The sequence below is a fragment of the Hydra vulgaris genome, chromosome 01, assembly GCF_038396675.1.
Source record: "Hydra vulgaris chromosome 01, alternate assembly HydraT2T_AEP".
In the NCBI taxonomy this organism is placed as follows: domain Eukaryota; kingdom Metazoa; phylum Cnidaria; class Hydrozoa; order Anthoathecata; family Hydridae; genus Hydra; species Hydra vulgaris.
Genome location: NC_088920.1, coordinates 21,928,548 through 21,942,731, shown reverse-complemented (window position 1 = coordinate 21,942,731; position 14,184 = coordinate 21,928,548). Strand labels below are relative to the sequence as shown.

The window sequence follows — 14,184 nt, the reverse complement described above, 5'->3', positions numbered from 1 at the left end:
AGTACATCCTCAGTGTCACTTGATTCATTTTCTGAATTAGAACAGTCACTGCTTGTTTTGATAATATTCGATTCATCATTATATTTATACTCCTCGATATTGTCCAAATTTTTTGTTAACATTGATGTTGACAAAGTCAGATCGTTAGTCTTTTCGGTTTTTACTGTATGACATTGTTTTTTTGTTTCTTTAAATATATTTATAAAATTTTTTTTAATTGCTTTTAGGTTATGTGATTTTATTAAATGGATATCCATTATTTGAACAACTGCAAAACTTGATGGCAAGGGGCATAGTTTTGAATTAGTTGAATTGCTCAACTTAAACTTTGTAATTTGCTCTTTCACTTTTTCTTTTTTTTTCTATCTTGTGATAGTTTTGCAAATGCCTCTAAAGGTTTAATGTTTTTCTTTTGCAATTAACTATTATGCACTTATTTAAATTTACTTTTCTAGATAAAAATAAATGTCTTTTATTAAATAGAGAGTTTTTTAAACTTTTTTTAAAAAAGGGGGAAGGGTATTTTGAGAGCGTACATATTTTCGAGGGTATGTGTGTTGGGGAGGTTGATACACTTAAAACTACGCATCAACAAGGAATATGTACTTTAGAGAAACCATCTCCTCCTCTTACTTATCATCATCTCCTCCTCTTACTTATACAAACAAACAATTAGAAATTTGCAGACACCATTGCATATTAGCATACATACTATATCAAAGATCTTGAAATTCTGAGCAAAATTTTAAAATTGTGAAATTATTATAAACTACATTTGAAATATTTGTCTTGATATATAATAAATTATTATAAATTCTTGTGATCTTAATAATAACTAATTTAAAAAAAGAATTTCAGTAACCTTCCATTATATGACGACTTCTATTAAAAGATTATTAGCATGTAAATGTTTATTTAAAGAAGCAGTCATAACAAAAATAGTTGTTCGATATTTTAATTCAAAAACATATGGTGAAAACAAAATGATCACGCTTGATACAAAACGTAATATCGCAAAGTGTTTAAAGAAAATTGGAAAATTTAACGAAGCTTTAGAAATTTATTATTCTGTTGATGAAATACGAACTGAAGTTTTAGGTATCAACCATCTGAATACAATAAGAACAATACATAATATCGCATTCTGTTTGAACATTATAAGAAAATATTACAAAGCTTTAGAAAATTATTATTCTGTTAATATAATAGAAACTGAACTTTTAGGTAACAACCATCCGTCTAGAATAACAACAAAACATAATTTCGCAAGCTGTTTAGACAATAAACGAAAATATAACAAAGTTTTAGAAATTTATTATTCTGTAATGCAATAGAAACTAAAATTTTAGGTATCAACCATCCGTCTTCAATGACAACAAAACATAATATCGCAAGCTGTTTGGATAATATGGGAAAGTTTAACAAAGCTTTAGAAATTTATTATTCTATTGATAAAATACAAACTGAAATTTTAGGTATCAACCACCCCTCTACAATGACAACAAAACATAATATCGCAAGCTGTTTGGACAATATGGGAAAGTATAACAAAACTTTAGAAATTTATTAATCTGTTGATAAAATACAAACCGAAATTTTAGGTATTAACCATCCGTCTACAATGACAGCAAAACATAATATCGCAAGCTGTTTGGACAATATAGGAAAATATAACGAAGCTTTGGAAATTTATTATTCTGTTGATAGAATATAAATTGAAGTTTTCGGTTTCAACCATCCGCCTACAATGACAACAAAACATAATATCTTATTCTGTTTGAACAATATGATGAAATATAACAAAGCTTTGGAAATTTTTTTTTTGTTGATAAAATACAAACTGATTTTTTTGGTATCAACCATCTTTATAATATGACAACAAAACATAATATTAAAAACTGTACAATATGGGCAAATATAACGAAGCTTTAGAAATTTATTATTCTGCTGATAAAATATCAAATGAAATTTTAGGTATCAACTATCCGTCTACAACGACAACAAAACATAATTTCGCATTCTGTTTGAACAATATGGGAGAATATTACGAAGCTTTAGAAATTTTTTATTCTGTTGATAAAATACGAACTAAATTTGAACTGAGTTTGAAGTATCAACCATCTGTCTACAATGACAACAAAACATAATATTGCAATCTTTTCAAAAAATATTGGAAAATATAACGAATCTTGAGAAATTTATTATTCTGTTGATAAAATACTAACTGAAATTTTAGGAATCAACCATCCGTCTACAATGACAAAAAAACATAATATCGCAAACTGTTTGAACAATATAGGGAAATATAACGAATCTCTAGAAATTTATTATTCTGTTGATTAAATACAAACTGAAATTTTAAGTATCAACCATCTGTCTAATATGACAACAAAATATAATATCGCAAACTGTGCTATATGGGAAAATATAACAAAGCTTTAGAAATTTATTATTCTGCTGATAAAATTCAAACTAAAATTTTAGGTATTAACCATCTGTCTACAATGACAACAAAACATAATATCGCATTCTGTTTGAACAATATGGGAAAAGATAACGAATCTTTCGAAGTTTATTTTTCTGTTCATAAAATACGAAATTTATTATTCTGTTGATAAAATACAAACTGAAATTATGTATCAACCATCCGTCTAACATGACAAAAAATACAATATTGCAAGCTGTTTGGAAATTATGGGAAAATATAACAACGCTTTAGAAATTTATTTTTATGTTGATAAAATACAAACGGAAATTTTAAGTATCAACCACCCGTCTGCAATGACATCAAAACATAATATCGCATTCTGTTCAAAAAATATTAGAAAATATAAGGAATCTTGAGAAATTTATTATTCTGTTGATAAAATACTAACTGAAATTTTAGGTATCAACCATCCGTCTACACTGAAAACAAAACATAATTTTGCAAGCTGTTTAAACAATATGGTTAAATATAACGAGGCTTTGAAAATTTATTATTCTGTTGATAAAACACAAACTGAAATTTTAGGTATCAACTATCCGTCTTCAAAGACAACAAATCATAATATCGCATTCTGTTTGAACAATATTGGAAAAGATAACGAATCTTTAGAAGTTTATTTTTCTGTTCATGAAATACGAAATTTATTATTCTGCTGATAAAATACAAACTGAAATTTAGGTATCAACCATCCATCTAACATGACAAAAAATACAATATTGCAAGCTGTTTGGAAATTATGGAAAAATATAACAACGCTTTAGAAATTTTCTTTTTATGTTGATAAAATACAAACGGAAATTTTAAGTATCAACCACCCGTCTGCAATGACAACAAAACATAATATCGCATTCTGTTCAAAAAATATTAGAAAATATAAGGAATCTTGAGAAATTTATTATTCTGTTGATAAAATACTAACTGAAATTTTAGGAATCAACTATTGAGATACAATGACAAAAATAAATATTTATGCACTATGTTTGGTCAATATGATAAATTATTACGAATTTTTAGAAATTTATTATCCTCTTAATGACATAAAAACTGAAATTTTAGGTATCAACCATCCGCATACAATGGTAGCAAAACTTAATATCGCAAGCTGTTTGGTCAATATAGGAAAATAAAACAAAGCTTTAGAAATTTATTATTCTCTTGATAAAATACTAACTGAAATTTTAGTTATCAACCATTCGTCTAATATGACAACAAAACATAATATTGCAAACAGTACATTATGGAATAATATAACGAAGCTTTAGAATATTTTTATTCTGATAAAGTATCAACCTAATATAACAACAAGACATAATATGCAAACTGTACAATATGGGAAAATATAACAAAGCTTTAGAAATTTATTAATCTGTTGATAAAATACAAACTAAAATTTTAGGTATCAACCATCCGTCTACAATGACAAGAAAACATAATATCGCATTATGTTTGAACAATATAGGAAAATATAACAAATCTCTAGAAATTTATTATTATGTTGATAAAGTACAAACTGAAATTTTAGGTATCAACCATCTGTCAAATATGACAACAAAACATAATATCGCAAACTGTACAATATGGGAAAATATAACGAAGCTTTAGAAATTTATTATTCTGTTAATAAAATACGAACTGAACTTTTAGGTATCAACCATCTGTCTACAATGACAACAAAACAGAATATCGCAAGCTGTTTAGACAATATATGAAAATATAACAAAGCTTAGAAAATTTATTTTTCTGTTGATAAAATACAAACTGAAATATGGGGAAATGCATCGAATCTCTAGAAATTTATTATTTTGTTAATAAAATACAAACTGAAGTTTTAGGTATCAACTATTCAGATACAATGACAAAAAAACACAATCATGCACTCTGTTTGGTCAATATGGGAAAATATAACGAATTTTTAGAAATTTATTATCCTGTTAATGAAATAGAAACTGAGATTTTTGGTTACAACCATCCGTCTACAATGACAACATAACATAATATTGCAAGCTGTTTGGAATATATGTGAAAATATAACAAAGCTTTAGAAATTTATAATTCTGTTGATGAAATACAATCTGAAATTTTAGGTATTAACCATCCGTCTACAATGACAGCAAAACATAATATCGCAAGCTGTTTGGACTATATAGGAAAATATAACGAAGCTTTGGAAATTTATTATTCTGTTGATAGAATATAAATTGACGTTTTCGGTTTCAACCATCCGCCTACAATGACAACAAAACATAATATCTTATTCTGTTTGAACAATATGATGAAATATAACAAAGCTTTGGAAATTTTTTTTTGTTGATAAAATACAAACAGATATTTTTGGTATCAACCATCCTTATAATATGACAACAAAACATAATATTGAAAACTGTACAATATGGGCAAATATAACGAAGCTTTAGAAATTTATTATTCTGCTGATAAAATATCAAATGAAATTTTAGGTATCAACTATCCGTCTACAACGACAACAAAACATAATTTCGCATTCTGTTTGAACAATATGGGAGAATATTACGAAGCTTTAGAAATTTTTTATTCTTTTGATAAAATACGAACTGAATTTGAACTGAGTTTGAAGTATCAACCATCTGTCTACAATGACAACAAAACATAATATCGCAATCTTTTCAAAAAATATTGGAAAATATAACGAATCTTGAGAAATTTATTATTCTGTTGATAAAATACTAACTGAAATTTTAGGAATCAACCATCCGTCTACAATGACAAAAAAACATAATATCGCAAACTGTTTGAACAATATAGGGAAATATAACGAATCTCTAGAAATTTATTATTCTGTTGATTAAATACAAACTGAAATTTTAAGTATCAACCATCTGTCTAATATGACAACAAAATATAATATCGCAAACTGTGCTATATGGGAAAATATAACAAAGCTTTAGAAATTTATTATTCTGCTGATAAAATTCAAACTAAAATTTTAGGTATTAACCATCTGTCTACAATGACAACAAAACATAATATCGCATTCTGTTTGAACAATATGGGAAAAGATAACGAATCTTTCGAAGTTTATTTTTCTGTTCATAAAATACGAAATTTATTATTCTGTTGATAAAATGCAAACTGAAATTATGTATCAACCATCCGTCTAACATGACAAAAAATACAATATTGCAAGCTGTTTGGAAATTATGGGAAAATATAACAACGCTTTAGAAATTTATTTTTATGTTGATAAAATACAAACGGAAATTTTAGGTATCAACCACCCGTCTGCAATGACAACAAAACATAATATCGCATTCTGTTCAAAAAATATTAGAAAATATAAGGAATCTTGAGAAATTTATTATTCTGTTGATAAAATACTAACTGAAATTTTAGGAATCAACTATTGAGATACAATGACAAAAAAAAATATTTATGCACTCTGTTTGGTCAATATGATAAATTATTTCGATTTTTTAGAAGTTTATTATCCTGTTAATGACATAAAAACTGAAATTTTAGGTATCAACCATCCGCATACAATGGTATCAAAACTTAATATCGCAAGCTGTTTGGACAATATAGGAAAATAAAACAAAGCTTTAGAAATTTATTAATCTCTTGATAAAATACTAACTGAAATTTTAGTTATCAACCATACGTCTAATATGACAACAAAACATAATTTTCAAACACGACAATATGGAATAATATAACGAAGCTTAAGAATATTATTATTCTGATAAAATACGAAATCAAATTTTAGGTATCAACCATCCATCTAATATGACAAAAAGACATAATATGCAAACTGTACAATATGGGATAAAATAACAAAGCTTTAGAAATTTATTATTCTGCTGATAAAATATGAAATGAAATTTAAGGTATTAACCATCCGTTTACTATGACAACAAAACATAATATCGGAAGCTGTTTGGACAGTATAAGAAAATATAACAAAGCTTTAGAAATTTATTAATCTGTTGATAAAATACAAACTGAAATTTTAGGTATCAACCATCCGTCTACAATGACAAGAAAACATAATATCGCATTATGTTTGAACAATATAGGAAAATATAACAAATCTCTAGAAATTTATTATTCTGTTGATAAAGTACAAACTGAATTTTTAGGTATCAACCATCTGTCAAATATGACAACAAAACATAATATCGCAAACTGTACAATATGGGAAAATATAACGAAGCTTTAGAAATTTATTATTCTGTTAATAAAATACGAACTGAACTTTTAATTATCAACCATCTGTCTGCAATGACAACAAAACAGAATATCGCAAGCTGTTTAGACAATATATGAAAATATAACAAAGCTTAGAAAATTTATTTTTCTGTTGATAAAATACAAACTGAAATATGGGGAAATGCATCGAATCTCTAGAAATTTATTATTTTGTTGATAAAATACAAACTGAAGTTTTAGGTATCAACTATTCAGATACAATGACAAAAAAACACAATCATGCACTCTGTTTGGTCAATATGGGAAAATATAACGATTTTTTAGAAATTTATTATCCTGTTAATGAAATAGAAACTGAGATTTTTGGTTACAACCATCCGTCTACAATGACAACATAACATAATATTGCAAGCTGTTTGGACAATATGTGAAAATATAACAAAGCTTTAGAAATTTATGATTCTGTTGATGAAATACAATCTGAAATTTTAGGTATTAACCATCCGTCTACAATGACAGTAAAACATAATATCGCAAGCTGTTTGGACAATATAGGAAAATATAACGAAGCTTTGGAAATTTATTATTCTGTTGATAAAATACAAATTGAAATTTTCGGTTTCAACCATCCGCCTTCAATGACAACAAAACATAATATCTTATTCTGTTTGAACAATATGATAAAATATAACAAAGCTTTGGAAATTTTTTTTTTGTTGATAAAATACAAACTGATATTTTTGGTATCAACCATCCTTATAATATGACAACAAAACATAATATTGAAAACTGTACAATATGGGGAAATATAACGAAGCTTTAGAATTTTAATATTCTGCTGATAAAATATCAAATGAAATTTTAGGTATCAACTATCCGTCTACAATGACAACAAAACATAATTTCGCATTCTGTTTGAACAATATGGGAGAATATTACGAAGCTTTAGAATTTTTTTATTCTGTTGATAAAATACGAACTGAATTTGAACTGAGTTTAAAGTATCAACCATCTGTCTACAATGACAACAAAACATAATATCGCATTCTTTTCAAAAAATATTGGAAAATATAACGAATCTTGAAAAATTTATTATTCTGTTGATAAAATACTAACTGAAATTTTAGGAATCAACCATCCAGATACAATGACAAAAAAAAATATTAATGCACTCTGTTTGGTCAATATGATAAATTATAACGAATTTTTAGAAGTTTATTATCCTGTTAATGACATAAAAACTGAAATTTTAGGTATCAACCATTCGTCTACGATCACTACAAAACATAATATCGCAAGCTGTTTGGATTATATGGGAAAATATAACAAAGCTTTAGGTATTTATTATTCTGTTAATAAAATACAAACTGAAATTTTAGGTATCAACCATCCTTCTACAATGACAACAAAAAATAATATCGCAAGTTGTATGGACAATATGTGAAAATATAACAAAGCTTTAGAAATTGATTATTCTGTTGATAAAATACAAACTGAAATTTTAGGTATCAACCATCCATCTGATATGACATCAAAACATAATATTGTAAACTGTTTGGACAATATAGGAAAATATTACGAAGCTTTGGAAATTTATTATTCTGTTAATAAAATACAAACTCAAATTTTAGGTATCAACCATCCGTCTACAATGACAAAAAAACATAATATCGCAAACTGTTTGAACAATATAGGGAAATATAACGAATCTCTCGAAATTTATTATTCTGTTGATTAAATACAAACTGAAATTTTAGGTATCAACCATCTGTCTAATATGACAACAAAACATAATATCGCAAACTGTGCTATATGGGAAAATATAACAAAGCTTTAGAAATTTATTATTCTGCTGATAAAATTCAAACTAAAATTTTAGGTATTAACCATCTGTCTACAATGACAACAAAACATAATATCGCATTCTGTTTGAACAATATGGGAAAAGATAACGAATCTTTAGAAGTTTATTTTTCTGTTCATAAAATACGAAATTAAATTTTTGGTATCAACCATCCGTCAACAATGAAAACAAAACATAATATTGCAATCTGTTTGAACAGTATGGGAAAATATTACGAAGCTTTAGATTTTTATTAATCTGTTGATAAAATACGATTTGAAATTATCGGTATTAACCATCTGTCAACAATGACAGCAAAACATAATTTTGCAAGCTGTTTGGACAATATAGGAAAATATAACGAAGCTTTGGAAATTTATTATTCTGTTGCTAAAACACAAACTGAAATTTTAGGTATCAACCGTCCGTCTACAATGACAACAAAACATAATATCTTATTCTGTTTGATCAATAAGATGAAATATAACGAAGCTTTGGAAATTTTTTATTTTGTTGATAAAATACAAACTGAAATTTTAGGTATTAATGATCCGTCTAATATGACAACAAAACATAATATTGCAAATTGTACAATATGGGAATATATACCAAATCTTTAGAATTTTTTTATTTTGCTGATATAATTCAAACTGAAATTTTAGGTATCAACCCTCCGTCTACAATGACAACATAACATAATATCGCTCTCTGTCCGATCACTATGGGAAAATATAACGAATCTTTATAAATTTATTATTCCGTTGATAAAATACATACTGAACATTTAGGAATCAAATATTAAGATACAATGACAAAAAAACATAATAATCCACTCTGTTAGTACAATATAGGAAAATATAACGAATTTTTAGATATTTATTATCCTGTTAATGAAATAGAAACTGAACTTTTAGGTATCAACCATCCGTTTACAATGACAACAAAACATAGTATCGCAAGCTGTTTGGACATTATGGGAAAATATAACAAAGCTTTAGAACTTTATCATTCTGTTAATGAAATAGAAACTGAAATTTTTTTCATTAACCATCCGTCTTCAATGACAGCAAAATATAATATCGCATTTTGTTTAAACTTTATGGGAAAATATAACGAAGCTTTAGAAGTTTAATATTCTGTTGATAAAATACAAACTTAAATTTTTGGTATCAACCCTCCGTCTACAATGACAACATAACATAATATCGCATTCTGTCGGATCACTATGGGAATATATATCGAATCTTTATAAACTTATTATTCTGTTGATAAAATACATACTGAACATTTAGGAATCAAATATTTAGATACAATGACAATAAAACATAATAATGCACTCTGTTAGGACAATATAGGAAAATATAACGAATTTTTAGATATTTATTATCTTGTTAATGAAATAGAAACTGAAATTTTAGGTATCAACCATCCGTCTAAAATGACAACAAAACATAGTATCGCAAGCTGTTTGGACATTATGGGAAAATATAACAAAGCTTTAGAACTTTATCATTCTGTTAATGAAATAGAAACTGAAATTTTTTTCATTAACCATCCGTCTACAATGACAGCAAAATATAATATCGCATTTTGTTTAAACTTTATGGGAAAATATAACGAAGCTTTAGAAGTTTATTATTCTGTTGATAAAATACGAACTGAAATTTTTGGTATCAACCATCCGTCTACAATGACAACAAAACAAAATATTGCACTTTCTTTGAACAAAATGGGAAAATAAAACGAAGCTTTAGAAATTTTTTATTTTGTTGATAAAGTACAAACTGAATTTTTAGGTATCAACCATCCGTCTACAATGACAACAAAACGTTATATCATACTCTGTTTGAATAATTTAGGAAAAAAGCAAGCGAGTTTTTTTGATTTTTGTATTAGTTTAAGTATATATAAAGTTTATCTGTTGATAAAATATAATTGTTAAACGTTTTTCTTTTAAAGTTAGAGATCTTGATATTTAATTCTTATAAATAAAATCTTAAGTTTTAAAAAGTTTTTAAATAAGAAGAAAGTTTGTTTATTTCAGTGTTTATAGCTATATTATTTTTATTTTTTAAAATTTGAATGTATTATTAATTATAAAAGTTAAAAGATTCACCTTTTTTAATTTTTCATAACTAAGTTGTGGTTTAAACTTCTTTTATCAAGTATAATATTATGTGAAAGCAAAGATTTTTTTATTGAATGCATCCTAAAACGTTGTATGATTTAATTTTTAACTCTCACGATAATAATTTTCTATATGATAGTAAAGATGATTTTATTCTTTTGGTCTTATTAAATTAAATTAGAATAATTATTATCAAAATGTATGATTCTTATTTTAAAAAATAAAAATAATAATAATTTATATTTATTAATATAGATTGATTGATTACACACATATAAAAAGTCGCTACAAAGCTTAAAGAGTCTTTTTTTAACGGCTGTTTTTGTTTTAATAATAGTAATAATAGTAGTAATAATAATATTTTAATGACATTTTTTTTCTTATTTTGAAAATTCTAAATTAGTCTTGCAATAAAAAAATTACATAAGAACGAGAATTTCGTTAATTTTTTTAAGAACGCAGAGACTCTAATAAGATCCTACACGGTCGGCACGGATATTGCCAACCCAGCTGACCTAAGAACATGTATATGTGCTACCGTGGCGCAGTGGTTAGAACGCTTGCTTTATAAGCAGGAGATCCAGGTTCGAAATGAGCTCTGGACAAATTTTCGCGTCACGGTACGGAAGGAGGCGTGATCTTCCTGGTTAAATGCACTTCCGCGGTGTGACTTCCGTTCTGTGACAAGACCGTTAGGATTTCTTGAGACACCTAAAAGGAAAAGAAGAACGCCACTTATGTGGGATTACGGCGTACACATCAACGTACCCTATTATGCAAATTTTGAAATCCTTTAATTTTTTGTTTAAGTTGTAGCACAATATAAATTGAAAAGTGAACTTTTCAATTTATATTGTGATAATAAAAGCACATTAAGAATGTGAACCACTACAAATAATTTTATAAAAATTGGTGCAAATGTAGGATATGGCCACACCAAACTCTGGATCAAATTTTATTTGAAATATTTTACTAGTTAAAAATTTATGACAGTTTGAGTTTAATTTGGGTTCAGCTGGGCATTTTTCTTATGTCTTCGTCCAAGTGATAATGAGAATCAATTCCCTTTTTATATGCATTTAATGTTTAGTGACGAAATTTTCAGCCTGAAAATTTAAGTTTTGCAAAGATATGGAAAATATAGAAACTTTTCTTCGTCATTTATAATTATTTTACAACGTTTTTGTTTTACAGTTTTCATCAATAAACTTAAAAATTAATAACGACAGAAGCACGTAGAAGACAGAAGTTTTGTCATGAAGCCCCTATAGTGTATAGTATATATGCAAATATATTTTTAGATTCAGAAAATAAAGAGTATTTTATAAGAAAGTATGGAAAATGATCACTGATATCAGTTTTTAATATTCCACTTTTTATTTGGCAAGACATTGTGATATAAGTGATAATGTTATCCATAATTGAAGTAGTATTGCGTGTTACGCGACTTAATTTGTTAATTACAGGTATTAAACTGTTCTGAAGTAGAGTATTTACAAACCGTTTAGCGTTTTAATCATTATTTATTTTTTGAATATCTATGTTAAAATAACTAGTTGAGTAAATGTGTTTTTTAATGACTTTTGGCAATATATTTTTAAAGTGTTGTTATAAATGCTTTAAAATTACCATTTTAGGTGGTCTGTAAAATTACCATTTTAGGTGGTCTGTAAAGAGAAGTTATAAAAATATTTATAGTTTTTTGATTAAGAATTTCAATTGTTAACGACTCACAATTAGCGTCATTGACACTGAGGCTTCGTAATTTTCTAGAAGTAAAAGAATTACGAATAAAAACACATACACCCCCACCAATGCCGTTTCTCCTGGGTTGGTGTATTGAATTTAAACCTCGTAGAATAAAATTAGAATTTAAGTCATCGTCATTTTGACACCAAGTTTCCGTTAGATAGATTACACTAAAATTGTAGTTTAAGCTTTTTAAAGTTATTTTTAGGGATTCAAAATTTTTACTTATACTCATGATGTTTAAACTTAATAATGAAAAATTGGATAATATAGTTTAAATAAGAGTTTAAATAACTTGAGGCATCACTTATATTAAAATAAACAGTATCTTTTGAAAAGTTATTAAAATAATTCTCGTCAGGGTCAAAGTCATTTGTTAAATGTATCGTGTTTTCTCTAATAGATATATCAAAAACATTCAAAATATTAATTTCCGCTATTTAAAAAAAAAAATGTATATATATATATATATATATATATATATATATATATATATATATATATATATATATATATATATATATATATATATATATATACCTTTATATATTCATTTAAAATATACATAACTTTTTAATTTTGATTTCATTTATTATTACTAAATTTAAGTAAAGAATTTTTTTGAAGTAATAACTTTATCATACCTAAGATAAACATTTTCACCGTTGGATCGCCTTTCCTTTACTTCCGCCAATAACTTTTTTCTTATATCTACAGTTTCACGGGAAAAGTCTTCGTTCATATACACTTTAGTTCCTTTAAGCTTATATGATTCTTTCAGAACTTTTATCTTGTCTTTATACCTCTGCAAATTAATAACAATTGTTCTGGAGCGTCCATTTCTTTTTAACCTGTTCGATGAGCCCGCCCTACATCTTTTTTTTTTTTTTTATTCAAGTTTTTTGTTCTTTAATCCTTACAAATTCGTAAAATATAATAGAATCTTTACAGAGTAAGTAAAATTAAAAAAATAATAATAATAATAATTACAAAGTTACGTTATACAAAAAAATATATAATGTTAAACTGTAAGGTATTAGAAATTACTTCAAAGAACGCGGAAAACTTGCAGAAGACTGACGGTCTTGTCATCAAGAAACCGCTATGCGTTACTAATATTTATGGATGCTTTTATTTAAAATAAGTTTACATATATTTTTTTTTAAAAAAAAAACAAAAAAATGTTATCGGTTTTCGGCAGAATGAGAATAAAAATCCAAAATGCAAAAAAACAAAGAAAGCAAACAAAAAGTAGTTTTTTTATTTTTTAATTTTATTTCAATACACATTAATATAAGTAGGTACACGATTTGCTAAATAGGTAATATATAGTCGTTTGAGTGTTGATAAATAAGCCTATTATTTGCTTTTGTGTTTTTGTTATTGCTGTTGTTTTTGAGTTATTTAGAGTTTTTTGAGTTATTAGAGTTTACATTGGTTTCGGAACAAGGTTAGTTTTATACATAGTTTTAAATGTTTTTGGGTTAATAAAAATTCATAAAGTTGTTAGTGTTTAAAATGAGATCTTTTAATAACGTTTTCAGAGTATTTAAGTTATTCGATTTTTCCAGTTGAGTATTTTTTGATATTAATTTGTTATATAGATAAGGACCACGGTACGAAATGGAAAAGTGCGAGAGATTTGTTTTTTTAATAGGTACGTTGAAGTTTCCCGTTCCTCTGGTATGGTATCTATTTTTGTTATTTTGGAAAAAATTCTTTGAAAAGTAAGAAGGAACAAGTCCAAGTTTATATTTGAGCATAACTAACAAATTTGAAATATATTGATTTGAT

The 14,184-nt window shown here is 26.2% G+C and overlaps 2 protein-coding genes across 2 annotated transcripts; both read left to right on the top strand.

Moving 5' to 3' along the window:
- The first annotated feature begins 872 nt into the window (after positions 1–872).
- On the top strand, positions 873–1,714 carry LOC136074221 (kinesin light chain-like). The gene is made up of 3 exons (XM_065786527.1): positions 873–1,098; positions 1,350–1,475; positions 1,602–1,714. Exons 1-3 carry the CDS (start codon positions 873–875, stop codon positions 1,712–1,714), a joined length of 465 nt encoding a protein of 154 aa, XP_065642599.1.
- Positions 1,715–8,821: 7,107 nt separating this feature from the next.
- LOC136074220 (uncharacterized) lies at positions 8,822–10,254 on the top strand. Its single transcript, XM_065786526.1, has 3 exons — positions 8,822–9,101; positions 9,386–9,639; positions 9,859–10,254. The coding sequence occupies exons 1-3, from the start codon at positions 8,822–8,824 to the stop codon at positions 10,252–10,254; spliced, it is 930 nt and encodes a 309-aa protein (XP_065642598.1).
- Positions 10,255–14,184: the final 3,930 nt, after the last annotated feature.